Source organism: Ceratotherium simum, chromosome 6, assembly GCF_057802395.1.
Source record: "Ceratotherium simum simum isolate JZ-2026a chromosome 6, ASM5780239v1, whole genome shotgun sequence".
Taxonomy (NCBI): Eukaryota; Metazoa; Chordata; class Mammalia; order Perissodactyla; family Rhinocerotidae; genus Ceratotherium; species Ceratotherium simum.
Window position 1 is genome coordinate 71,263,692 of NC_141905.1, and position 27,312 is coordinate 71,291,003.

Consider the following 27,312-nt stretch of genomic DNA (forward strand, 5'->3'; position numbering starts at 1 on the left):
AAAGCAAAGTGTCAAGAAAGAAACTGTCACCTGGAACTGTTCAGAAATTAGTTTGCTTCCAATCAGAGTTGTTTCTTTGTACGAGGGGGAAAAGAATTCAACTTTTTATTCCAATCCTGGTTGAAGTGGTTAAAAAAAAAGTCTTTCCAATTATGTGAAGTAAAAGAAATTAGACTCAAGTGGCCGTAACTGAGCTTCCCACCGGATTATTGTGTACAGTCCCCTTTTATTCTCCCCACGGTGGATAATGCGTGTTCATTGTGATTTATCTGGAGCCGGTTTCTTTTACACCCTTGGCCTATATAAAGTCGAGCAAGGACTGGGGCGGGAGATTTAGGGAGCTTCTGGGAGGCAGTATCCACAGTCCGGAGAGAATGAAACAGTCGGGAACATGAGCAACTGCATGTGTCATTGACGCTTCCAGTGGTACAAGCGCCACTTTCTGCCTCTCAGCGCAGACAAGACACCATTAGGAACGGGGGCAGGCATTATCAACCTCCCTTGGAAATTGCCCCCAAGTCTGTGTGCTGCTTTGTTCTCACCCTTGATTTTAATTTCTCACTTGTCTTTCTGACCTAGAACGATCAAGGCTCGTGCCCTGGCAGGACTGGGAACATTTGGCCAGCTTGGTTTGGCCACCTGGCAAAGACCAGGTTCTGAGAAGCAATGGTGATGAGGGCTTTTGTCCTGTTGGCCGTCTTTGTGGAAGCCTCTGCAAGATCATGCACTCCAAATAAAGCAGGTATGCCCCGATGCTAGTCCATTTTCCTGGAAAGGAAAGTTTCCTGAAGCTTCTTTGCAAAACTCAGAGCTCTGTGCTTGTATTGTTATGAAAATGCAATAATGTAGCCAAGTAGAAGCCCTTAAGCTCCCCGATGTCAATGGGACTTTTCCCACAGAAGGCAAAAATGTATTGGATAAACTTAGACTTTTTAAAATTAGAGAATGCTAAATAGATGATAGATAGATAGATAGAGATACATAGAGATAAAATTTCCACATTTTTTCTATTTTCTGTTTGACTATTGAATTTCTGTCCTGTACCATAAATTACTGTTTCACAGTGCTGTGCATGAAATGGGCATTTTTTAAATTTTAAGCTATGTTCCCATTTTCATAGGATTAAAAAAATTAATATATATATGATATCTCCAATATATCCAATCTGGTTTCACAGATATTTCCTAAAATATGTTACAGTTTAAAAGTGGACCGATTTTTTGAATACATATGAAGTATAGTGCAGATATTACACAGATGTAGCAAAAACTGTAAAAGTAGAACTTCAATGACTGAGGTTTGGGGAAACCTTTCATCATAGCTCATGAAGAATAGCAGGGAAAGAATTTTTAACCAACTGCTTTGCATCTTCAGGTATGGCTGGAACCCACCATATGTAGATTACCATATCTGATTTCAAACCATGTATATCCTCTTTCCAGATGTCATTCTTGTGTTTTGTTATCCCAAAACCATCATCACCAAAATCCCCGAGTGTCCCTATGGATGGGAAGTGCATCAGCTGGCACTCGGTGGGCTGTGTTACAATGGAGTCCATGAAGGAGGTTACTACCAATTTGTAATCCCAGATTTGTCACCTAAAAACAAGTCCTATTGTGGAACCCAGTCTGAGGTAAGTCCAGGCCACACACTGAGGAGTTGCTAAGATGAGACAACTCCTCAGAATGAGAAGTCTGCTGTCCACCCTCAAAAGGATTTGGAATTCACCAATTTCTTTTTAAGAGTCAATCACGAGTCCCAAATTTCCAAGGATGTTAGTGTTACTTAAATTCTTCTCTTCTGCCTGGTTTAAGTGACTCTTTGGGTTTGAATGTTATTCTCCTAATTTGCTGCCAGAGCCAGCTAGGCCACCTTCTGTGAGTAGAATGAAGTACATTTCCCACCTCCACCTCACTTTGAGGCAGCTCACAAGATGCAGTCCTTCCTGGGTTGGATGGGAGAGCCATCCTCTGCCCGAGACTTTGAAGTGGTGATGAAGTGCATTTGAAGGGCATTTTAAAGGAGTGACCAAAACATAACACAATTTATAATTGGGTCATGTGAAGTGCTCAAGACAGCTAATGAGAATGAAAAGGAACCACAGACATCCTCTTGCCAAGTATCCTTTTATGACACAGGAGAAATCTGAGACCTCCCAATAAAGTCACCAGTTTGAGGCCACAGAACCAGTAGCAATGCAGTCATGAAGGGAGGTTCAATCTTCTGACCCTCCAGCTGACGTCTAGCATTCATTCTGCCTTGACTACAGAAGATTGTTTGTATATCTATTGGGTCTCAGAAGATAAGAGTAAAATCTCCCAGGGCTACCTCCTCCTCCTAAAGGCCCCACAAGGATTCAGTGATTTAGTGGAAAGAGTCATGGGCATGATTAACAAAAACATCATGTCTTCAACTAGCCCGGTAAAGTGATCTAGAAATCATCTCTGTGCTTTTAGACAGATTACTTCCCAAGTGAATATTTAAGATCTCTTTTGACTCTAATATTCTGTGATTTTAGAGCCCAACAAGTCAGAGGAAAGGGTCCCAGAAATAATGCTCATGACTGGAAGAAGGAAAGAGCAAAGAACTAGTCCGTAATGTTCTAGAAATGGAAGATGGGTGAAAGTATTCACGTAAGATTACTTGGATGGAAGAAATGGATAAAAAGTTGATGTTGGGAAATAGAGATTTCTGAACCAGTTTATTTTGGTCAGAAGCCCAATGGGTGTATGGATTTCTTTTTAAGCATACATTTAACCTAGATTATCTTAAGCAATTGTACTTGAACAGACTCAAGAACTCTTTACAAAAACTATCAGCCCACCCACAGACAAAAAGAGTGGGTCCTACTGTCAATGGCAGGCATTCAAGTCTCCCCATTGGGCTTTTTTCTGAACCATCTTCAACCACTTTTCCCAGAACCCTCAGGGCCACCCTAACTGCCTTCTTTCTTTCTCCAGTATAAGCCCCCCATCTATCACTTCTACAGCCACATTGTTTCTAATGACACCACAGTGATCGTAAAGAATCAGCCTGTGAACTACTCCTTCTCCTGCACCTATCACTCCACCTACTTGGTGAACCAGGCTGCCTTTGATCAGAGGTAAGTTGTCCTGAGAGTGGAGGGCTGATAGCCTTGTTCGTGTTCTGCAGTCCCTGTCAATCAGGCATGTTTCAGTCCTTATGCAAAATTCTCTCCCCTTTTCAGAGTGGCCACTGTTCACGTGAAGAACGGGAGCATGGGCACATTTGAAAGCCAATTGTCTCTCAACTTCTACACTGTAAGTGGTCTCCAGGTCCTCATTACTGCCCTGTGGGCTTTCCAGGAGATGATGGGATGCTTCCTCAGGATATGCTCTTCCCTAAGCTCTATGAAGAGCCCTATTCTTGTATCCAAGTTAAAATGTAAGCTTTGGTCTAGCTTTAAAGCTCTTTAAAGATTAGATGCATCAGAAAGTCAGGTTCATAGACTGGAGGGAAGAGCTAAAAGATGCCACAGAGAAAAAAGGTCAACCTTCCCATTTTACAGATGAGAAAATTGAGGCAAAAGAAATCCTGTGAGTTGCCAAAGGTCAATAGACGGCAAGATAGCCAATGTCTAACTCTTAATCGAGATTAGTTTCCACTACAACCCACTCTAAAGATTTATATTTAGGATCTAGCTCTTGTTAAAACATCTAGCACAGAGTAGTGAGCTTCCTGCCCGGGACAGGGCTAAGCAAAGAGGTTGGGGTTGGCCGCTGCTGTCTAGTTTTTTGGTCTCCAAAGCCCTTCAGTCAGTGGGCTTCCTCGTTGTCTAATCTGGGCATGTTACCTTTGTTGACATAGAAGTTAAAGGCACACATTGGTCTCTCTCAAAATAAAGTGCTCCAGAAAAACTAAATATGCAATGACCATTAGTCTGGCTGCCCTCCTGTTTGGAAGGGATGCTTTGTTTTTTAAACCTGCAGCTTCCAGTGAGGAAGCATACACACAGTGACACTAGCCTAGCTGGCTAGAGGAAGATGCAGGCAGAAACAGAAACCTTTACATGGAACGTTGGAACTGGAAGATATCCTTAGAGGCCATTATGTCCAACCCATTCATTTCACAAGGGAAACAACTGTGTTACTTGGAACTGCACTGATCTTAAAGTCTTGGAACTTGCTTTACGGGCTCCCTGGAAGCTATTAACCCTGCTGAACTCAGGTGATAGCTGGAAGGGATCCTAGAATAACCTAGTCTATTTTACATGTGAGGATCTGAAGCCCAATGAAGAAATGATCTCCCCAAGACCCCACAGGTAGTTTGGAGCAGTACCTGGTCTGGAAGACAGGTGTCCTGACCTTGATCTCTGAAGCTTACTCACCGTGAGGGAAATGAAGCTGATGTTTCACGACGCTTCGCTTGCACAGGCCCTTTGCAAGGCCCTGTGTCTAATTTTATATTCAAAATTTTGATTCTTTTAATTTCAAGGGCTCTCTAAATTATATAAGCTTCAAGATCCCACAAAACCTAGATCCTCCCCTGGCCACACAGCACTAGTGGTTAAGTCCTGAGAAAAGGAGTACCGTGCAGCCTCTTGACCTGTAATCAGGGGAGTTCATACAGATGGATCGCCAGGGTGATGAAAGGATGGCCAAACCACTGTAACTGATGAAGGTTGTCCAGAAAGGAAAGTAGCCTTCATGCATTGACAACAGTCTCAGGGGACGTCCCAATGCCAGGCTGTCTTTACTGCTGAGTCCCTGTATGAAAGAGCATGATTATTGTTTTAACCAGATAAAATTATAGATAAGATGCTATGAAGATTTTATAACAGCTGGAAATGGAGAGGCACCAGGATTGTCAAAAATCACCACCCATCATCAGTCATGTCGGGCTAAGTTTCAGACATAATTGTCAAATCTTAGAACTTTCTTAAGAAAAAACAAAACAAAAGTTAAGAGGCGTGTTCTCAACATCACCCAGGCCATCCTCTGTGCTAGATAGACAGACTTCATAGGATGCTTTCTTGAACTGTTCTAGAAATAAAGCCAAAGTCTCCCTTGGAGCCCACCAAGACCCTTACAGACAAACAGACCTCAGCACAGAAGGGGCTCTGATGTTACAACAGAGACTTTGTACTGATTAACATTCCCGCCATGGCTCGGTTTCCTATGTCTGACCCATGCGTTTGGTATTTTTCTTCTCCTCCCTTCTTCCGCTTTGAGAGCATTCTTGTGTCTTTCTGAAGCAACAGCTGCTCCCTGCATACATTTCCATCAAATTACCAGAGACAGAGCTGTGCCCTAGATTGCACAATGGAATCAACGCACTGCAATTACTTAGGATTCTGAGAGCTCCAATTGCTAGGCTCCAAAACCACCAGTTCTACTCAGCATGCTTCCTCTCTTCTCTCTCTACCCCCTCCCACTCACTTCTGCATATGGCTGGTATTCTTGGCGAAAAGTTATTTTGACTCCCCAACCAACATAAAGGAAGGTGGTCAGCTTGCAGAAGTAGCCTGGTGTTGTGGTTAAGAGAATAGTCCTTGACATCAGACCATTGGTTTGAAGCCTGGTTCCACCACTTACTAGTTGTGTGACCTTGGGCAAGTTAGTTAACCTCTCTGGGCCTCCACCTGTGCATTTGTTAAATAAGAATAATAATAGCACGTACCTGATAGGGTTGTTATGAGGATTAGATGAAATAATCCTCATGATGCACTTTACACAATGCCTGACATAAGGTAAGTGCCTGAAAAAGTAGTCATTCTCGTGGTTGTGGCCTTTGACCCCATTTAAAGTGGAAACTCTGAGCGCTCCTAGCACCAGCATTGTTAACTTTATAGGGTTGAACATCAGTGTCAGTGTGGGATTAGGTTGACTTTTATTCAATCAAAATGGTACTGACCATTCCTCTTAGTTAGACAGAGAAAAATGAAAAAGCCTGGAATAGAACAAATGCAAGCAATAGAGTCCAAAACCATGGACTTTCAGAGTCAGAGCAAACCTCAGAGGTGATTAACCTTGACCTTCCACCCAAAGCCCAAAACCCTTCTGCAAGACTGCTCAGTGGTGGGCTCCTCACTTCTTCGAAGGACAATAGCAATTTAAGCCTTCCCATGTTAGATCAGCGTATGAAATCTGACAATCTGAACTCTGGCGCATCAGTCCTGGTTCTTTCTTCTGAGATAACACCGTGTGATGATGTTGCTGACAGTCCTTCAACTATCTCAAGCTTGTCCTTCCCAAGCTAAATATCTTCCCACTGTTGGCGGTCCACTCATCATCCTAGCCACTCTCCTCTGAGTGTGGTCCACTTAGTCAGTGCCCCTAGTAACAAGTGGAGCCTAGAACTGAAATGTTATATTCTAGACCTTGTCAGACCAATGAAGTTCAGAGGTGACCTTCTAGGTTCTGGAAGACTATAGGAACATGTTCTAGCATAATATTAGATTGGGATAGTTTTCTTCCACCGTTATCTCACATTGAGCTTGTGAGCAAAAGCCACTCCCAGATCCTTCCCACATGAACTGCTGTTAAACTACCAATACCCATCCTAACTTGTGTCACTAGCTAGTTGTGACTCAACCTTTTGGTCAGATGAAGGAACTAGACAGCATTATTTTTCAAGGGGCTCTTCCGTCCTGTTTGATGAATGAGTAGTGTATGTGGTGTTTCCAGGTTTCCAGCGATGCCAAAACAACTGTCCAGGTATTATAGGGTGAAGCTATCTGGAAATAGGTTCCTAATTTTCATGTTAAAAAGAAATTAAGGGAAAATCGTGTTGAGTATTGCCTTAGCTGTCGAGTGAAAAGTGGAGAAACTGACCATTAAAAGTGTTTTGTTTTAGAAATTGAATTAGTGGTGCAGATTCTATTCTCAACTTTGTAACATAATCTGGCAGGTTCCTGTGCAAGTAGAGGCGTTATTCCACTATTCCAATATTCTACTGGCTGGTCCCCGGGAGATAGAGTTGGGAGAAGCAACTTTGGCCAGGTTGGGGACAGCATTGTGGTACCTAGGTTAGGTCCCACATTTGGAAACAGTCTCTTGAAATATGATAAATCTCAGAAAACAACAAGGAACCTTAAAAACTACTGTAAATCTGCCACTTCAATCTGCATATTAAGCTAGTAAATCACTTATGATTAAGAACACTATTGTTGGGGCCAGCCCAGAGGCGTAACAGTTAAGTTCACGCACTCCACTTCAGCGGCCCGTGGTTCGCAGGTTCAGATCCCAGGTACGAACATATGCAACACTTGTCAAGCCATGCTGTGGCAGCGTCCCATATAAAGTAGAGGAAGATGGGCACAGATGTTAGCCCAGGGCCTATCTTCCTGAGCAAAGAGAGGAAGATTGGTATTGGATGTTAGCTCAGGGCTAATCTTCCTCACAAAAAAAAAGAAAAAAAACCATTATTGTTTAGGGGCCGGCCCCATGGCATAGTGGTTAAGTTTGGCATGCTCCACTTTGGTGGCCCAGGTTCGTGGGTTCAGATCACGGACATGCACCTACACCACTCATCAGCCATGCTGTGGCGGCAACCCACATACAAAATATAGGAGGACTGGAACAGGTGTTAGCTCAGGGCTAATATTCCTCAAGCAAAAAAAAAAGGAAGATTGGCAATAGATGTCAGCTCAGGATGAAATCTTCCTCATCAAAAAAAAAAAAAGGAACATTATTGTTTAATTAATGAAACCATTTAAATGGTGCTGCGGGCTGACAGATGAGAAGAAAACAACTGATTTCTAGGTGACTGAGTCAGAGAACCCTGGCTGGACCTGCAATCAGTAAAATAATGTAAGAGGCACTAGATGATTGCGAATCCTCTCAGCCAATTCCCTGAATTTGACCCTTAGGGGGTTAAAGTCCATTTTAACTAGATATCCTTGTTGCCACTGTTTACCTATTGCAGTTCTGTAAATCTCCAAGTCCATGAAACTCAATCTTTTAACTAGTATCTGGTCTAAGCTTTATGCTTCTATTACATAAAATCACCATCATAAAAACTTTTCTGCAAGGCAGATGAAGGCAAAGGTTATTCCCATTTTGCAGATGGGGAAACTGAGGCCCAGAAGGCTGACTTGCCTGTAGTGTGTCCTGTGTTATTGATGGGAGCTAGGATTAGCCCAGGATCCTTATCCTTCCATCATGATGCTTTTGTCTCTGGAGGCTAACCTTGGAGAGTAGTTAAAGATCATTACTAGAGTTGAATGAACCCAAGACTCAAAGAATGGAGAGATCAGCCTCCTTTGGGTAAGTCAACTGGAAACTCTGCAATTATTCCTAATAATTCACCCAAACTGCCGGGTGAAGAGGGCAGGTGAAGACCACACACGCCAGGCCAGTGACCAAAGGCTGCCTCTCCTGGGCTCAAATCGTGGTGATGACTACCTTTTGTACTTAGAGCTGAAGCCACAGTCTTCTGTGTCCACCCCCAGAGCCCCTCTAACTTCATCTCCTGCCCCCCTCACTCCCCACCTCCCCCATCTCGCCCTTTGCTCTCTCATGCTCCAGCACCCTGGCCTCCTTGCTGTCCTGCCAGCCACACCCTCACCCCAGGGCTTTTGTCTTGGCTGAAACACTCTTCTCTGGATGTCTGCATGGCTCCCTTCCTCTCCTCCCTCAAGGCTTGGCTCAAATGTCACATCCTCAGTGATGCCTCCCCAACCATTGTATTTAAAATTGAACTTGCCCCTCCTGGGACTCCCAGTCCACTTTACCCTGTCTATATTTTTTATAGTTTTCTGATGTAACGTACTATATTCTATCCTAACCATATAATTTACTTACCCGTTGTCTATTGTCTGTCTCTCCTGCTAGAATGTCAGGTGGTTGGAGACAGAGATCTTTGCTTTGTTCACCGATATATCTCAAGAGACAGAACGTCCTGACATAGAGACTAACCCAATAGAGAAAGCGGGGTCTGACACATAGTAGAGGATCAATAAGTTGTTGTTATTGTCATTGTTGTTAACTGTACTGGGACATCAGATCATAAACTTTCCAACCAATGTGGGAATCTGCTCAGGCAAATAGTAGAGGAGCAAGCGCAAAGCAGGGTTTCACGTGTTGGGTCCTGGTGCCCTTGGGTGATTCAGTAAAGCATAGAAAGCATAGTGCTTCAGAATTCCTGGATCCCACTATTTTTTCTATCAATCAAATCTTATTCCTCATGGGCATAGATGAGACACACAGTATGTGTCTCACTCTGACCAGCAAATCCAGACATGTGTTGCCCTCATCGCTTCTAAGATGGCACCAGCATCCTAGGAGGTACAGTTTCTCTGGTCCTGGAGAGTCTCACTGTAGTCTTATGTGCCTGTGCCTTTGAATTGATTCCCACCTCCATCCCATCCCAACTTATTTGCTCCTGTTGGACCCAGCTGCTCAGTCTGAGAGGTCATAATGCCCAGTGTCCATTTCCTTCCAAAGAATGCCAAGTTCTCCATTAAGAAAGAAGCCCCTTTTGTCCTGGAGACATCCGAAATCGGTTCAGATCTGTTTGCAGGAGTAGAAGCCAAGGGGTTAAGCATTAGGTAAGTACATTTCCTTCATGTTATATTTTTAAATACAAAGAAAAGAAAAAATACCAGTAGAGAGACTTTTTAATTACCAGATGTTTCCTATGACCTTCTGGCTCAAAGTGATGTGTTTTGTTTCATTTTCAGGTTTAAAGTGGTTTTGAACAGCTGTTGGGCCACACCCTCGGCTGATTTCATGTATCCCTTGCAGTGGCAGCTGATCAACAAAGGGTAGGTACCGCTCTCTGGAGCACAGGGCTGAGAGGCGGCACCAGGTAGATCCAGGGCTACTCTGGCTTGGGATAGCTTGGGAGTAAGAGGCGGAACCTCTTGGAGATCAATGACATCTTCCATGCTTCCAGGCTGAGTACTGATGCTAGGAAACATTTACTTAGTACTTTCTAGGTACCAGGTACTGTTCTGAGAGCTTTGTCGTATATTAACTCATTTGCCTTACAAGCGGATATTATTATATCATATCCATTTTCCAGATGAGGAAACTGAGGCACGGGATGGGATTAAGTAATGTCACATAGTGTGTGTGTGTCTGTGTGTGTGTTTTGGGGGAAGTGGGTTTCTATCAGTCTGACACCAGAACCCTGGTGAGGACTAAATTAGATAATCCATGTAAAAAGCTTAGCACATAGTACCTACTCAGTATCCAATTGATTAAAATAATATCATTGTTTTTGGGGGGGGTTTTGGGGGTTTTTTTGCTGAGGAAGATTTGCCCTGAGCTAACATCCATTGCCAGTCCTCCCCTTTTTGTGTGTAAGGAAAATTAGCTCTGAGCTAACATCTGTGCCAATCCTCCTCCATTTTTTTTGTATGTGGGACACTGCCACAGCATGGCTGGTGAGTGGAGCAGGTCCGCACCTGGGATCCAAACCCACGGACCCAGGCCACCAAAGTGGAGCGCGCAGAATTTTAACCACTCAGCCGTAGGGCTGGGCTCCATTTTTATTATTAATTCAGTAGATACTGGGGAGGTTTTAAAATTTTTGAGAAGAGGACTCAAGTATTGGAATTGCACAATAGAGTGGCTATTCTGGAAGTCAAACATCGGATGGTTTAGAAACAGACCATGGGAGGTGGGAAGATCAGATTAGAGGTTGCAGCAGCTAACCAGCCAAAGGTGATAAGACCTGAACTGAGGGCAAGCCAAGGGAGTGGAAAGGTCAGCCAAGGGAGGGAGAAGTGATAAGAATTTAGCAACCCATTGAATACACAGTGGAGGGAAGGACAGGAGAAGGGATTTGAGGAATATGTGAAAAAGATGGCTTTGTATTGTTGAACCTGTGGATTCTGAAGGTGAGGAATTGTTTGTCGTGGGCTGCTGGGGAAGGGGCTTTCTGGATAAGGTAGTTTGGAGTCTCCTTGAGTTCAGAGATGACATGTTGAGATTGAGATAACACTTGTCCAGAAGTGCTTAGAATTAGAGCTTTGGAAAACAGAGGAGAAATGGCGCTACACTAGAGATGCAGGCATTGTCCACACAATGAATAGTAAACACAGAAGAGGCCATTCGCCAAACCAAAGCAGACCAGTGTGCCCGTGTTATCGCCAGAACCCATCAGGGCTGAGTCAACACTGGGGCCACGGACAAAGACGGTTAGATAACAAAGGTGAAGCCACTTTGGACCTTTAACTACTTATTTTTATTTAACAAACACTTAAACAGCACTTACAACATACCACACATTGCTCTAGATAGGTGCTTTACAAATAGTAATTTATTTAAATTTCATTAAACCCCCTATAAAGTGGGCAGTATAATAATCACTATTTTATAGATGGGAAAACCGAGGCACAGACAGGTTCAGAAACTTGCTCAAAGTCTAGAGCTAGTAAGCGGACGGACCATCTGGGGTTCAAACTCAGCAGCATTACTTCCCGGGTGGTGTGGGTAGGACAAGCCAGCAGAGCAGCATCTAGACAACCTAGAAAACCTCCCCACAGGGATGAGAGCTGAGTTTGGGTGCTTAAGTCACATCTGTCATTGAATGATTCATTTAGGTTCTGTTGACGATGGTACAATCAAATGACCTCAGGGAGATTCTGAAATAAATTTTTGACCTACAGAGCCCTGAAACTACCATCATGCATTGGGAACCTCTCTCAAATAATGGCCACACAGGGGCAAGGTCTTCAGTGACACGGTGGAATCATCTCCCTGCGGATAGTTCTGGTGCTGTTGCTCACCTGACAGATGGGCAATATGGCAGAAAAAGAAAGGCTTGGGGCTTTCTGGTAGTCTCTAAGAGTGGTCCTCAAACTCTCGTGTGCACAGGAATGACCTGGGGTGCCTGTTACACATACAAGTACCCTGTAAACCTACCACATCAGAAGGCCCCTGGGCGAACCCTGGGAATCTGCACTGAAGCACAGCCAGTTAAAGGAAGCCTGACCTATTTCCACATTCTGCCTAGTTGAAATGGCCCCGGAGGTTGGAGATACCTGCGCAAAGACCAGTGTCAAAGGGGAGAATTAAAAAGTCCTCTCCCACAATCTCCCAGACGCTTTTGGTTCACACTGGGCCCTTTTGGAAGAAAACCTAGTTTTCAAGAGTGCCTGGAGAGATTAGAATAGATATATTATTAGGAATTTTGTTCGTATGAGGGGAAGGAGACTCTTGTGGTGATGGTGTGAAAGTCACCCTGTAGGCATTCCACCATCCAGAGACGTCTGTCACGAAGGGGCAGGTGCCACAGCCGGCGCCAAGAGGCAGCAGTGCCAAGACATCTAGGCCTGCCTCCTCCCAACCCCCGACAAAGCTCTGCTTACATTGTTTTCCATTGGCTGACACCAGGCCTTGGGCACTCCAGCTGCAAGGAGCTAATTTAAGGACTTTCTTCTTCAGTTCATACAAGGATCTCGGGTTGATTGACCAACTGATCCTCTAAGAGTTTTCTTTCACAGCTGGGAAAATGCCCTCAGCTCTGTCCCTGCTCAGAGGCCGTCACAAACAGAGCCCAGCTTTTCAACCCTGGTCCAGATGTGAAGCACAGCGTTCTCTCCTTGTTTCACTCACTAACTCTCAGAGATGACGTTTTTCAGTCCTGCCTCTCATTTGGCCCCAATGTCTGGTTCTGATGGAATGGGGTGGGAGAAGGTGCATCTCGAAAGCTCTCTGGGGTAGCTGGACCACTCTCTGGTGTGTGTTGAGTTGGATTGACAACAGAGTCAGAGAGACGTTCCAGGAGGGGCATTAACTTTGAGGTCCACTGTGCTGCTGCCCACTGGTTTTAAGCTTTTGGACCCATAGACCTTATGCCACAGAGGACAGACTCTGGTGCTCCTCATCATCTGCAGACAACAAGCCCCCACACTCCTGTGGGCCTCGCTGTACATTCCCAAGAACAATTGTGTCCGTTCCCAACACCTGGTTGAATGTTTGGCATTTAAATAGGGAATTAGTATGTGTTTGGTAAATGAAAAGGTATTTTGCTTAAACCAGGATTTTTCAATCTCAACACCATTGACATTTTGGGCTAGATCATTCTTTGTTGTGGGAGCTGTCCTGTGCATTGTACAAGGTTGTGCAGCATCCTTGGCCTCTACTCACTAGATGTCAGTAGCACCTTGCCCCAGTTATGACAACCACAATGCCAAATGTCCCCTGGGGGGCAAAATGGCCCCCAGGTGAGAACCACTGTGTTTGACAAATGCCCATCTGAGTCATTATTTTTTCTTTTATTGCAATTATCACCTTTGGGACTTTGGAACTTCCCAAATATTACGTTCTCATTATAGAGAATTTGAGAAACACATAAAGATTCAAAGAAGAAAACAAAAACTGTCCATAATTCCACCACTCCGTAATAGCCAGTGTTAACATTTGGATGGTATCATTCCAGTCATTTTTGCTAGGCTTATATTTTTACAAAAGTAATTATATTAAATAATACATATAGAATTTAAATAATATAATGTAAATTCAAATTCCCAGTGGCAAAACCTCACAATACACACAGAGAAATGTGTTGGGTGTGACTTGGACTTGCTGTGGCAGCACTTTGAGAAAGGATGTCTTTATCTCTTACTTAAACTGGGAGTCTGTACATGTCCCAGTCCTTCAGAGGGCTTTATCTCGGGGATTTCACTTCTTTGGGACAGATGCATGGTGACTTACCAGGTGTGTGGTTTCTCATAAGTCACTCCCCTGCTGCTGTACCCTGCCTGTAGAAAGGGGACGATCACACCCATCTCAGCTCCTCAGCTTGACCTCATAGTCCTGAGGATAACTGAGATGCTGCCAGTCAAAGAGCTTTGGAAAGATAATGCTCTGTATGAAAGCTCAGGGGAGTGTTGTTGTCTATGAATTGGACTCAGAAGCCCTTGCTGGAGTTCATGAGGTGATATTTTCTCTCCCCTACCCCTCCCTTCACCCCTATGTGCCTCAGCTGCCCCACGGATGAAACAGTCCTCGTGTATGAGAACGGAAAAGATCACAGAGCAACCTTCCAGTTCAATGCCTTCCGATTCCAGAACATCCCCAAACTCTCCAAGGTTTGGTTACACTGTGAGACGTTCATCTGTGACAGTGAGAAGCTCTCCTGCCCAGTGGTGAGCCACCTCTCTCGGGAATGGCCAGTATTTGAGAAGCTGTATTTTTAGCTGGGAAATTGTAACCAGACCAGTGTAGGTGTGTGCTGAGGGCACTCTGGAGGAAAGGGCACTGAGCGTGGGGACAGGCGTCCTGGGCTCTGTCTGCCGCCAGCAAGCTGCACAGTCTGGCGCGTGTCGCTTGACCTCCGCAGCCTGGTTTTCTCATCTTTAAAGACAGAGTGGTGATAAGTAATGGCGGCCCTTCTCTCTTCAGAGAGCAATGTTAAGTAAAATGAAAGCGATAAGAGACGGAAAGAGCTTTGAAAAGCACAAGGAAAATTCAAAATCTAGGTGGCAGCAAAAGGTGGGTATTTTTAGCTCCTGACTGGCCAGCCTGAGGGTCCATCTCTGGGACTTGAGATGGACCAGAGACAAGCTACAGAAATTCCTGACACGGGGTCACAGCTGATCTGACCATGTGAGAGGAAGGACCTGGCAGCGGGGCTGCAGGTTCACAGACCTGTTTAGTGCAGCTCACGCTGGGGGAGGGGGGAGAGTCAGTTTCCCCTCCACATCCCCCACCAAGAAGTTGCTGCAGAATCAATCAACATGCATAGCAAATTCAGGTGGATGACTGTTTTCCATTGGGACCTGCTGTCAACCTGGTCCTTAGAGCAGTGGTTCCAAAGTGTGGTCCACAGCAGCTCAAGCATCACCCGAGAACTTGTTAGGGAAGCAGATTCTCAGGCCTCCCCTAAACCACCTGAGTCAGAAACTCTGGGGTGGGCCCAGCAATCTGGGCTTTAACAAGCCCTTTGGGTGATTCTGAGGCATGCTCAAGTTTGAGAACCACCGCCTTGGAGATCTAAAAGTGTTAAATCCTAAACTATCACCTCCTTCAGTCTATTTGGACCAGAGAACTTGTTGAGGAGGGACATAGTGTTTCTAAAGAGCATACCTGCTCACCTTACCTATAGTAGCCAACAGAAATAAGCTCATAATCTCTATTTCTATTGATTCATTTGGCCAGAAAATGGTCATTTACGAGTGCAAATAGAGAAACGGAAGGGAACAGAGACACATTTAACAGTTGATGAAAGGATAATTGTTAACACTACACTGAAAAAACAAAAGAAGGGAATGAACTAGAACACATTTTGCAAGTGTCCACTTTTCAAATCACTGCGATGAGAGTAACTAGGTAAAAGGCTTACTTCTAATCAAAAGAAATTGTGCCAATCCCTCCCACACCCAATGACCTCTTCCAGCAGGACATCTGTCAGCCTGAAGAGTTGATAAAGTAAATCTTTCTTCCTTTTCTCAAGTTAGTGGAGGGATGAGAGACATCTGTCCGGGTTACAAAAAAAAAATAAGGTAACTAATATCTGTTGACTGGGGAATTTTGACTCCATCTAGTTTGTGACATGTTTTGTTTTTTAAAATCTCTTGTCTTACTCTCTTTCCTCCCCTATGTTCATTTCTCATCCCACCTTCCTCCCTCCTCTCCCCTCTGCTTCTCCTGGCCTCTAGACTTGCGACAAACGGAAGCGCCTCCTCCGAGACCAGACAGGGGGTGTCCTGATCGTGGAGCTCTCCCTCCGTAGTAAGCTTCTCTGTTTTTCAAGTGGTTGAGTTCTCTCTGGGCTGTGTCCACAGGCACAGCTGGTTTGAGCATTTTAACTGAATTGCCAAACCAGTTGTGCCTGTAAACACAACCTTTACCCACAACTCAAGTCTTCCCAACCCGAGGGGTGGGGGGTTAGGGGGGTGCGAGGGGGTGCGGGGGGTGGGTAGCTCATGCCAAACCAAAGAGTTGACGTTTGTTAACTACCCTGAAACGCTCTATCTGCGGCCTAAATTCCAATGCCCCCAAGGAATCAGGAGGTGCTGAGCTTCCAGACAGAGCATGCAGTCAACAATAATAGTACAAAATGAAACGTACTGCGAATATCCAGTGCAAGTCCACCAAACTTTGCTGACAGCCAGCGCTGGACTGGGCCTGGGCTGGGCACTGGAGTTTCAGAAATAAAGGAGACCCACGTGGGTCCTGTCCTCAAGAACTTATCCTCTAGCAAGGAGAGAGATGTTAAATGCTAAGGGAAAGGGAGATTACTGTTGATGGGGTAGGGGGAGTTGGGGTGCTATGGAGTATATGGCAAGGGGATTCAAGTCCTCTTCAAGTCCAGGGCTTAGGGAAGACCTCTCCGTAATCTTTAAGTACGACCTGAAGTATGGTGTGACACAAAAGGTAAGCAAGGCCTGTGAGAAGGCTGAGGCCTACAACTTAGAGGACAGTTAACAAACTAGGGCCAGGGGCCAAACCCAGCTGCCTCCTGATTTTGTCTGGCCTGCAATCTAAGAACTATTTTTACCCTTTTATGTGGTTGAAAAAAAAAATCAAAAGAACAATATTTCACAACACATAAAAATTATATGAAATTCGAATTTCAGTGTCTAAAAATTTTATTGGAACGCAGCCATCCTTGTCCCTCTAGGTGTTGTCTCCAGCTGCTTTCATGCTGCAATGGCAGTGTCAAGTAGTTGTGATAGAGACCATATGGCCCGTAGCTGAAAATATTTACTATCTGGCCCTTTCCAGAAAGTTTACCAACTCCTGCCTTAAAGAGCCAAGGAGATGAAGGCTTGGTAAACCCTGCTATAAACTTTGTCCTAAAGGCAGTGGGGAATCTGTTGGTTTCATCAGGGGAAGATACGGTCGGTTTGTGTTAGAAACAGCTCTAAGACATCTCCTTCCATGATCTTTTCTTAAACCTTTGGCCTCTCTCTCTTTACTCACTACAGGCAGGGGATTCTCGAGTCTCTATAGCTTCTCAGGTAAGGAGAAGAGACAATTCTGGGAAATGTCATGGGGAACGCCTTTAAAGGGAAGATGTGTGTTTTAAAAGAAGTTTACCTTTGGCCCCAGCAAAGCCTTTAGGAATTGAAAGTTACTCTTTAAAGCACACTTGAGGGGGGAGGAGGGGCATGGAGGTAGAGAGGTATCTTTCCAGCCAACGCCTGAGCTCTGAAGGGAGGGAGGGGCTGGGGATAAATTGGATGAAGCAGAACTGGATCCCACTTCTCAGCCAAGACATCACCAGGTGGCTTCCCTTGGGTTCCTGCATTTAGAGAACGTGATTTTCAATGATCTATTCATTCAATAAATATTTCTGAGTCCCTGCTATGACTGTGCTCATTAACTGAATGAACTTGGGCAATGACCTCATCCTTCCATTCCCCAGTTTCCTCTATGAAATTGGGCTAATAATTGTTCCTTTTCTACATGGCTGTTGTATGGATTAAATATTACAGCTGAGGGCACCAAACAATGCCCAGCACACAGCAAACATCCAGTACAAATCAGCCATAATCACTATGACTCTGTACCAGGTGCCATTCTAGGCAGTGTAGCTACTGCAGTGAGAGACAGGCAAGGCCCCTGCCCTTGCAATACATGTGAGGTGTTGGAGTTTGGGTGTGGGGGAGAAAATGATTTAGATGGCAGCTAGGGAAGCCTCTCAGAGGAAGAAACATTTCGGCTAAGACCCAAGAGCTCACCTAAATGATGAGAAAGAGGCAAATATGTGAGGAGATGGGGTAAGACAGTTCTCTTTATTAATCGACTCACAGCTGCAGACTTTGCTCTCACAATTACAGCAAATCATGTAAACCAACTTTTTCAGACTCCAATCCCAGGTTCTCATTTCTAAAGGACGTTCTACAGTGAAAGCCCCACGGTGAAATGTGCCATCACTGTGTTATCGAAGTTCAGATTCCCGTCAGTCAGAGGTCCATAACCTAGGTTTATCTGTTGGGTTCTTTGTACTGATGAAAGTGAGCTATGGAAACCCCAAAGGACGAACAAAATTGACTTTGCATAAAATGTGCAGTTTTATGAAAACCTACGTATCGCCCCTAGTTGACTCTTATGTTGAGTTAACTCTTTGTGGAGTTGTCCTTGCTCTTTGTAGAACTGTTCCTGTCTCCTTCCCTGTCTGGTTCACAGATGTTCTCTATCACCTCCTCGTGATGCTGGGGATTTGTGCCGTGTTATAGAAGATAGCCAGGCAGGCAGCTCCTCCGCCCAAGATCATCTCCTCTGTCAGTGACAAACTCACATTTACTGTGCTGCCAAAAAGAACAAACAGAAGACCATATTGTTGGGAAGCAGAGAATAGCGCTTTGCCAAATATGTGTTCCAATGATTTTTGTGAATTTCAGTGATTGTTTTTCTTTGGCGCCCCACTTCCTCTTGTGACTTCCTGTGGCTCTCAGATCCCGCAGTCCCACTCCTGCACCTGCTGGAGGAGCCTGCTTTCCCCAGACTCAAGAAAGGGCTGCTGTGGACTCCTTTGAAAGCTATTCTAATTTTAAAAGATTAGCACAGTCAACCAAGTGCAGCTGAGCATTTTGAGGAGCATGTTGGGCATAACGACCAAGTCAGTGCTAAGTACAGAATGCATAGGAATAGCCAAGTTTGCTGAAAGGGCCTTTGTCATTGATGCTGTGGCAATTCATATCTAAGGACCAGGGCTGAGCCACCAGGCAGGGGGTTCCAATCTTTCAAACGATGGTATGGGAATCAGAGTAGAATACAATAGTTTTGTTCAAACCTGAGTGATATAAAGGAAAACAATTATTGAGAACCCCCAGTACTAACCTAATGTGTTTTTATTATAGGGTTTCTTAAATATGTATAAACATCATATAGGTATAAACTCATTTTTATAACTGATATGTATTTCTAAAATCAAAAGAAAATTACAAATTAAATAGGAATAAAGCAACAAAAAGAATAAAACTCACATTGTCCTGAATTTAACATCATTAACGTGGTGTTCCCTAAATGAAACTGCTGCTTGCAGCATGACTAGGGAGCGAGTACCACAACAGGGTCTCTGAAGCTTGTCAACCCAATCCTACCACATGCTTTGTGATGCTCAATGCTCTCACTATTTTTTTCTACTTGATCTACTAAGAAATCTTCGTTTGTACAGAATGGTCTGACTTCATTTAGCCTTTACTTCAAAATTCAGGCCCATAACTGTTTTTGTCCCATTAAATTATGATCGCTAGACTGGAACCAACAAAAAATCAGAAACACAAATGCAAATATGACCAATGGAATGACGTGGTGCCACACCCTGATACCACGGTCACCCCAGTGATACAGAATATGTCGATGTTAATGATTTACATTGTCAACAAGTAAAAATGGAATGAACCAATCCTGGTAGAGAATTGGCAGATCCTAAGAATGTAATGTGGACCCCAGTTTGAGGCTAGAAGCTGGAATGTAATAGGAAAAGCCAGAGCTCTAAGTTCTTTTCTTAGTCTTGTACAGACTTAATTAGTGGGCTTATAATTTGAAAACATGTCAGTTTATATCTCTGTATTTAATGTATTTGAGAAGTTTTGAGATCTGTAGTTTGATGGTTCTTTTACAATTGTGTTAAACAACTCAGAAATTACGCTGGCTCTCAAATCTCTGGAGACGTGGAGTACACGGCTGTTTAGCAATAGGCTAGATTAAAATGACTTAACATCGTCTAAACTGGTCTCTAAGCTGGTGCTCCAACCAGTTTGAGATCTCTTCTTCCTGTAAATTCAGAATTTTTGTAATGAGAAAGGTCAGAAGACACATTTTATTGGTTCTAGTCAAAAACTCTTAAATAGCACACTCATAGCCATAATCACAAATCCTTGGCTGTCAGAGTAAAACAATGTTGTATTAATTTTGCTTTATTTTATCATAATGTTTAATGATCTTGTATCTCTACCTGGTGCTATGGAATAAATAAAATGCCTTCAAATAAATAACCTATGACTACAGTTTACAGTGATAATATATCATGTTGATAGCCAATTCCTCAACTCTCCCAGGGCTTGATACAACTAGAGCTTCGTAGACTCACATATATACCAGACTTTCCATCATTCTATCCTACATTTCCATTTCCAAAATTCCAGTATTGGGTCTCTGATGCAAGGAGGCCAAGCCATTTTGTATGATTAACATTTAGGGGAAAAAGTCTTTTTGGTCATCCCTATCTCTAAAGCCCTAACGTCTATCACCAGCAACTGGGTGTGTTTCGACTTAGTTAACTAACAGCCCGTGATGTTTGATTGCCCTTCGTGTCTCATAACTTCTCCATTAAAGAATTAAGAGGAAGCACTCTCAAAACAAACCATCTTGTAAATTCCCATTAGTGCTAAACATAAAACAGACATTTAGAGAATGTGGAAAGGGTATATTCTACCTTAGGTATTATTGGTTGACATAGAAAAAACACGGGAGATAGATATATATATTTGGTAAGGAAGATCAGCCCTGAGCTAACATCCATGCCAATCCTCCTCTTCTTGCTGAGGAAGACTGGCCCTGAGCTGACATCTATTGTCAAACCTCCTCCTTTTTTTTTTACCCCTTTTTCTCCCCAAAGCCCCAGGAGATAGTTGTATGTCATAGTTGCACATCCTTCTAGTTGCTGTATGTGGGATACCGCCTCAGCATGGCCAGACAAGTAGCGCGTCGGTGCGTGCCCGGATCCAAACCCAGGCTGCCAGCAGCGGAGCACGCGCACCTAACCACTAAACCACGGGGCCAGCCCCATGGGATATATATTTTAGGACATTGCTCTTATCAAAATTCCTGCTTATGATCCCTAAAGACTCTCTCTCTCTCTCAAAACTTGAGTGATATAAAGGAAATATATATTTATTTATTTATTTATAGAGAGAGAGACATGCATATATACACACACATGTGTACTGAGTACACACACACATAAATCTTTACTGATCTATCAATTGACAGAGAGATGGATTTATATATATGTTGCATATATGCATATATATGTATATATGTGTGCATGTGTATGCATACATGTGCATGTGTGTGAATATCTGTATATGTGTATCCACATGCGTGTATATAAGTTTTATGTGTTTGTGTGTGTGCGGATGCCAAATGTTTATGTTACAATATTCAATGAAAAAGGTAGAGGTAACAAAGTCTTCATTGTATGAATGTAACTTATGTAAGCATGTGGGCTAGGGCTGGAAGGAAACAAACACACACACACTCCATACAAATACAAAGATGGGTTAATAATAGATGATCGTTGTATCCCACTTCATCCCTACATCTGTGTATCATTTTCTAATGCTCTTTTAATGTCACAATATTGGATTGCTTAGTTTTGTCTACACTTTTGTACATATCTCTCTTGGTCCTTAGTATATTGCATTATTACTATTTATGCCACCTCTCTCCAACTTAATTAAGAGCTAAAGATCAAGGAAAGTTTCATGTTTTCTTTTGTCCCCCATGTGGTACTTGGCACAAAGTGCTTAATAAATGTTCCTTGTTCATGTTCATCTGGATGAAGGATGAATAGATGGATGGATGGATGGATGGATGGATGGATGGATGGATGGATGGATGGATGGGGACTGGCCCATCTCTCTACGACACCTCGTAGCAGAGGTCACCGTGTTCCCTTTCATGGTGGAACAAAGTGTTTTGGATCCAGAAACCCTGATCCTAGACTAGGGAAGAAGTTATGAGGCATGAGAAGATAAATTTTGGCCCATTGTCTCCATGCTGGGGTAGCAGAGGTTACTCCTCTGTCCCCTTCATGTAAATACCTCTGCCTTCCCTCTTTCTCAACATCAGTCAAAAACTTCCTATCTTTGATGCTAAAGGCCTGTGGGGAGGAGCAGAGCCTACCACAATGAAAATGGAGTCATGTTTTAGAAAATGGAGTTAGTGAGAATCCTCGAGTTCAGTCGCCAACATCTTTCTTCATCCCTTGCAATGAAGAAAAGTCCTGCTGATGGAAGTGCTTAGGAGCTCTCAGTGGAGATGGGACTGTTTGTAAAGCACTTCCCTTGGCTCCTATTTAGTGTCCCTCCTCCTGAAGAAAGGCAAGAACTCCACCAATCATTCTGTAAAATCTGGTATTAAAGGCTCTCAACCCACCAAAAGGTGATTTATTTTACTATACAGAGCTCAAAAATATCTCCATAAAGGCAGCTCAGAGGTTAGGCAAAAAAGAAAACATCCTCACTGGTTTCCACTTCTTTAGTCATGGGAAATTCAACAGGAAAACGTCTCAGACATGATATACCATTCAAATCTCTCTGCCATATTCAGGAGCAACCACACGGAAGATAATCTGGATGTGAGGAATTGCAAGGGATGAAAAAAGAAGTACTGTAAATGTATTAGTGCTTCAGTAAATCTGTTACAGGAACCGCTGAATAAAACAACATGGAATCCTATTTGTGTAAAGGGGGAAATACTCATAGCAGAATGGATAGGTTCATCTTTGTCTGCTAGAGATTTAAAAAAAAATAATAAGTACTTCATAAATGAATGAAAACTTCCATTTAAAATTCAAGCCTTGATTGCATCCATTGCTCAGTGGATAGGAACAAAATTACGCAATAAATTGAGAACAGGACATTATCCATTTGGAAGCTGCAGTGCTCAGAGGAAATTAGAGCCTGGGACCAAGCCTTCTGGTGATTGACTGCAGGGTCCTGTCTGCTTGGAATGGCCTGCGTCCTGTTGGATTTCAGTGCTTGCTCACACATTAGATAAAGCTTCATCCCCTGAACACATTCTGGAGATGCCTTCTGATATGGGTCCTGTCTCCTTGCAGGCTGATTAGCTGATAAAGAAAATAAGCACTACAGGTGAGGGAGCAGCCACCTTGCCAAGGAAGGTGGGGTGGGTGGGGCCTGTGGCCCCAGGCTTTGTTCTCCTGTTTTCCCCTCCCCCAGAATGAAATTGGTTTCGGTGCAAATCGCAGGCTAATGGGCCGGAAATATCTGGCAGTCAGGGCAGGCTCACTGGCAGGTCTGGGAGCAACAGTCCAGCCCTGGCCCCCCAGGGAATGAGTTCGCCACATCCAGCCCTTCCAGCTCCACATTTGCTCCGGGCCGCAGAGCACGCGGTGGGAAGAGGAGGCCAGCTAGAAGGCTCCCCCTACTGGGAGACTGACTCAACACCCTGGAAGTACAGCCCCTAAATTGTATGTTTAATGCACCCCACAGACTTTCGTGAGATCCTACAAACATCTTTAAGGAAAATACTCACCTCAGAAGATCTCTGGGACTTGAGCTTCCTCCTCAGTAAATTCAGGGAGTGGAATAGTGAAGCCTTCTTTGCCTTTCAGCCAGAAAGTTGTTTGTTCTCCTTTGCCCTGTGGGAGGCAAAGGAAAGCGCTGGTGACTCACAGGGGAAGAGAGGCTGCCTGTGAGATGCGGCCTCCGTGCAGACAGCTCTGGCCTTCCTTGCTGGCTTACTGAAAATGTTGTTTGTAGCCAGAACCGCAACTAGGCAGGAGCTGCCTCAGTGAGGAAAAGGCCTCATTATAGATGAAATCTTCATGATTTCCTTGGGCTTTGCTGATTAGCCTAGAAGGACAGTCAGCAATGGCCTAGGGGTGAGGGCCAGTGGAGCTAAAGTTTGTTGCAAAGAAAGTCTTTAAAAATAATAATCAAGGGCCGGCCCTGTGGGGTAGTGGTTAAGTTCCCGGGCTCCGCTTTGGCGCCCCGGGGGTTCGCAGTTTCAGATCCTTGGCGCGCACCGACGCACGGCTTGTCAAGCCATGCTGTGGTGGTGTCCCATATAAAGTAGAGGAAGATGGGCACAGATGTTAGCCCAGGTCCCATCTTCCTCAACAAAAAGAGGAGGATTGGCAACGGATATTAGCTCAGGGCTGATCTTCCTCATACACACATAAAAATAATAATAATAAAGTCTATTGGGCTCTTACTACGAGTAGGGCACCAGATGAAACACCTCACACACGTGTTCACATTTAATTCTCACATCCACCCTTTGAGGGCGATACTATCACCATTCCCATTTTACAGATGATAAAACCAAGCCCTCAAATCAGACAGCTAGTAAGTAATGAGACAGGATTCAAAGCTAGGGCTATATGCTGCCTTCTAGAAAATTCTCTTCTTACCTGAAGTCAATTGATCAAATACAGCAAGCCAGGGCCAGGCTCAGCAAACTGGGAGTTGATGCCACCTCTTTCCCTTTGGCTTCTTTCTTTGGACCCCACACCCACCCAAACACCCAATATCGTAGTAACCACCCACCACTTCCGCTGTGAACATCTCCAAGATATTCTTGAGAAGATCTCAAGAGGAGCATCTCCCCACCCCCGAAAGGGCAGTGTTTATTGGAAAGATGAAGATATGAGATCATGGTAAGTTTCGGTGACAGACTAAAGGCCAGGATGTAGGAAAAGGCAGAGGGCTTTGGAAGAGACATTTAAATGTATAGAGATGAGGTCCTAGCACCTCCAAACCAATGGGCTTCTGTCTCCTCTACCTGGGCACTTTAGACTAGAGAGAAGGAACATAGAGGAAATGTGGGCATTGTAATTCCTGGACTTGTATTAGCTGTTACTTTGTGGGAAAGACTAGACTAGGGTGTTCAGGTGGAGGCCAGGAGACCATTTGTGGCAAAGAGAAGGGAGACATCCCATAAGGGGTTGGTCTAGGTGGGAGCTAAGGTGTTTCCCGTCATAGGTTCCATGTTTGACCATTTGAGGGAACCATACAGCCCTGTCTGAAGGAAGACCTAGCAGCATGAGTACCTCCAGATGGACCTTAGAGGTCTCCACGCTCGACAGCGTAGACATTCGTTCATCCTGTCAAGTTCCTCAAAATCTCCATCAGAGACCCAAATGAGGCAGGTGGGGTACAGTTGGCCTGGTCTTACCTTGACTGGAATGGTGCCTCTCTTCTGCAAATCATACCCTCCCAATGCCAGCAAGGCGCCTGCAGTGCTCTGAGAGACATGAATCCAGAGAGCTGCCATAAACAGTCATTGCCTAGTTATGGCCTTGGTTATGACTCTCATACAAGTGTCAGTGGTGCAAGGGTTGCTGTGGAGGGGAATGGTACACTGCTCAAAGTCTCTCATTAAGAAAATCACAGACAACCTCTCTGAAGTCTGGGACCCTCGGGCTGGGACCCCCAACCACCCAGGCATTGCTCAGACACTCTTGGGAGCTACTCAAGCTTTCATATGCTCAGTTTAGAACAAGAAGGCAGAACTGACTCCATATCTAAGTTGATACTCCTCATGGATGGAGGTCAGGTGGGCTCTTCAGGCCTCCTAGGATGACACCAGAGCTGAACATACCACTGAAAATGTTGTTTGTAATCAGAACTGCAACTAGTCAGGTTTGGAGCCTACAGAGCAGTTCCACTTTCAAAATTTATCCTTAAAATCTCGACTTACAAGCTAAAAGAGAGGTTTAAATCTGTTTGAGATGTGGTGTATTAACTTAGACAATGAAGTAATCAGAGGGGAAAATTGTTTTGTGTGTTTTCATAAATTGTGGTAAATTTACAAATTCAAAAGAACGTTAACCTAAACTCTTCGAAATTTAAATCACTAATTATTTTTTTCCAGCTGATAAATGTCTCAGCTGATAAATGGCATATATGTGTCTTGCAATAGTCAATGCAACAAAAATTACTGTAAAGCAAAATAATATGACGTTCCCCGGAGTTCCTGGACATCGATTTCTTCTGCATCACCAAAACAATACTCTATATCAGGGATGGGCAAATTACCACCCACGGGCCAAATCCAGCCCACCACCTGTGTTTGCAAATAAAGTTTTATTGGAACATGGCCACACACGTTCATTTACATATTGTCTACAGCTGCTTTCACACTGCAAAGGCAGTTAAGCAGCCGCATCAGAGACTGTGGCCTGCAAAGCCTAAAATATTTACTGTCTGGCCCTGGACAGAAAATGTTTGCCAAGTCCTGCTCTTCATTTAAATGATCTTATTACGTGTGTGCCTTACTGTTTAGAATGGAAAGTCTTGGAAGGAGTAAGTCGTGTGTGTTTACACAGCGCCATAGAGAGAACAGTATAAAACCTTGTCTACAAAGCTTGTGATCAGTGTTATCTCAAGTGGATAATGATCTTATCCTCCAAATGGAAAATTGTAGAAAATGCAAATGAGTCTTCTAAAAATACTCTCTGGTTAAAGATCAGGGACTGAAGGGACAGCGATATTGTGTTTGCAAAGTGCTATAAATGATACCCACGCAAACTGCTGCTTTCCATTCTGGAGGCCATGTTCACAGCGTCTCCAAACAGACAGTACCTGGGCATGGTGATTCCCACCACACCAGCCACCACAGGACCTACAAAGGGAAGAACAGAAGGGCATAACCAGTCTGTATTTCCCAAGGACTAGAATCCATGATGCACAGCAGGTCAACAAATGCAATTCAACAAATATTTGTTAAGTGCCCTCTCGGGGCAAAGCTTGGCAATAGGTCTTAATGTTTAACAAGGCAACCTGTAGACCCCACAGACTTCTGGTGAAAAGCAACATAATCAACTTCTATGGACTGAATGTTTGTGTGTCATCCCCCCCGCACCCCCACCCCACCAAATTCATATGTTGAAGCCTAACCCTCAAATAATGGTATTAGGAGGAGGGGCCTTTGGGAGGTAATTAGGTTCAGATGAGGTCATGAAGATGGAGCCCCCTCCTCGAGCTGGGATTAGTGCCCTTATAAGAAGAGGAAAAGACACCAGGGCTCTCTCTCTTCCTCCACCATGTGAGGACACAACCAGAAGGCAGCCTTCTGCAATATAGGAAGAGGGCCCTCACCAGACCTGACCACGCTGGCATCCTGATCTTGGACTCTCAGCCTCCAGAAAATAAATGTCTGTTGTTTAAGCCACCCAGTCTATGGTATTTTGTTATTACAACCAAGCTAAGACGGAAATGAATAACAATGTTATTCATGTACTACAGATATAAACAAAGCCCACAGCAGCACAAACATGGGAGTAATTGTCAGGTTTTATTTTAGTTAAGCCTTGGAGGATAGGTAGGAGCAGGACCAGCTACATAATTTGCTGGGCCCAGTGCAAAAGGAAAATAAGGGACCCCTCCTGATTCAAAAATTATTAAGAATTTCAAGACAGTGGTAGAAGAGCATTAAAACAAGTGTGAGTCACCTCTGAACAGGTCACACGCCCACGAGTTTGACAGAAACAGAACAGATCAAAGGGCATTTGACTCAGAGGCATGGAGGAAAAGCAGCCCAATATAACTGCCCCGGCTTTTGGTCGCCTCCATATTTTTGGTTCAACACCTTGGAGTCTTTGTGTGTCTGTTACCAAGCAATTTGGCTAACTGGAAATACACAAGCAAAGACAATTCAACCTTTTATTTCTCCTGAAGATGTTACCATCTAT

General features: G+C 44.1%; 1 protein-coding gene across 2 annotated transcripts; it reads left to right on the forward strand.

The window, feature by feature from the left end:
* The first annotated feature begins 666 nt into the window (after window positions 1-666).
* TECTB (tectorin beta) lies at window positions 667-18,217 on the forward strand. Of its 2 annotated transcripts, none has more exons than XM_087432976.1 (10): window positions 667-742; window positions 1,443-1,633; window positions 2,961-3,103; window positions 3,179-3,281; window positions 9,408-9,511; window positions 9,644-9,727; window positions 13,900-14,062; window positions 15,575-15,647; window positions 16,847-16,879; window positions 18,051-18,217. In XM_087432976.1, exons 1-10 carry the CDS (start codon window positions 667-669, stop codon window positions 18,098-18,100), a joined length of 1,020 nt encoding a protein of 339 aa, XP_087289102.1. In that variant the 3' UTR covers window positions 18,101-18,217. The 2 variants fall into 2 exon arrangements, with proteins under 2 accessions (XP_087289102.1, XP_004428140.1); XM_004428083.3 differs by having other exon boundaries at window positions 3,209-3,281.
* Window positions 18,218-27,312: the final 9,095 nt, after the last annotated feature.

What these genes read in the sequence shown, in the direction of transcription:
- TECTB (XM_087432976.1), top strand. Translation starts at nt 667, where the DNA reads ATGGTGATGAGGGCTTTTGTCCTGTTGGCCGTCTTTGTGGAAGCCTCT. An exon ending in CAGGCTGCCTTTGATCAGAG is followed by an intron (nt 3,104 to 3,178) that starts GTAAGTTGTCCT and finishes GGCATGTTTCAG; the next exon opens with TCCTTATGCAAAATTCTCTC. An exon ending in CGTGGAGCTCTCCCTCCGTA is followed by an intron (nt 15,648 to 16,846) that starts GTAAGCTTCTCT and finishes TACTCACTACAG; the next exon opens with GCAGGGGATTCTCGAGTCTC.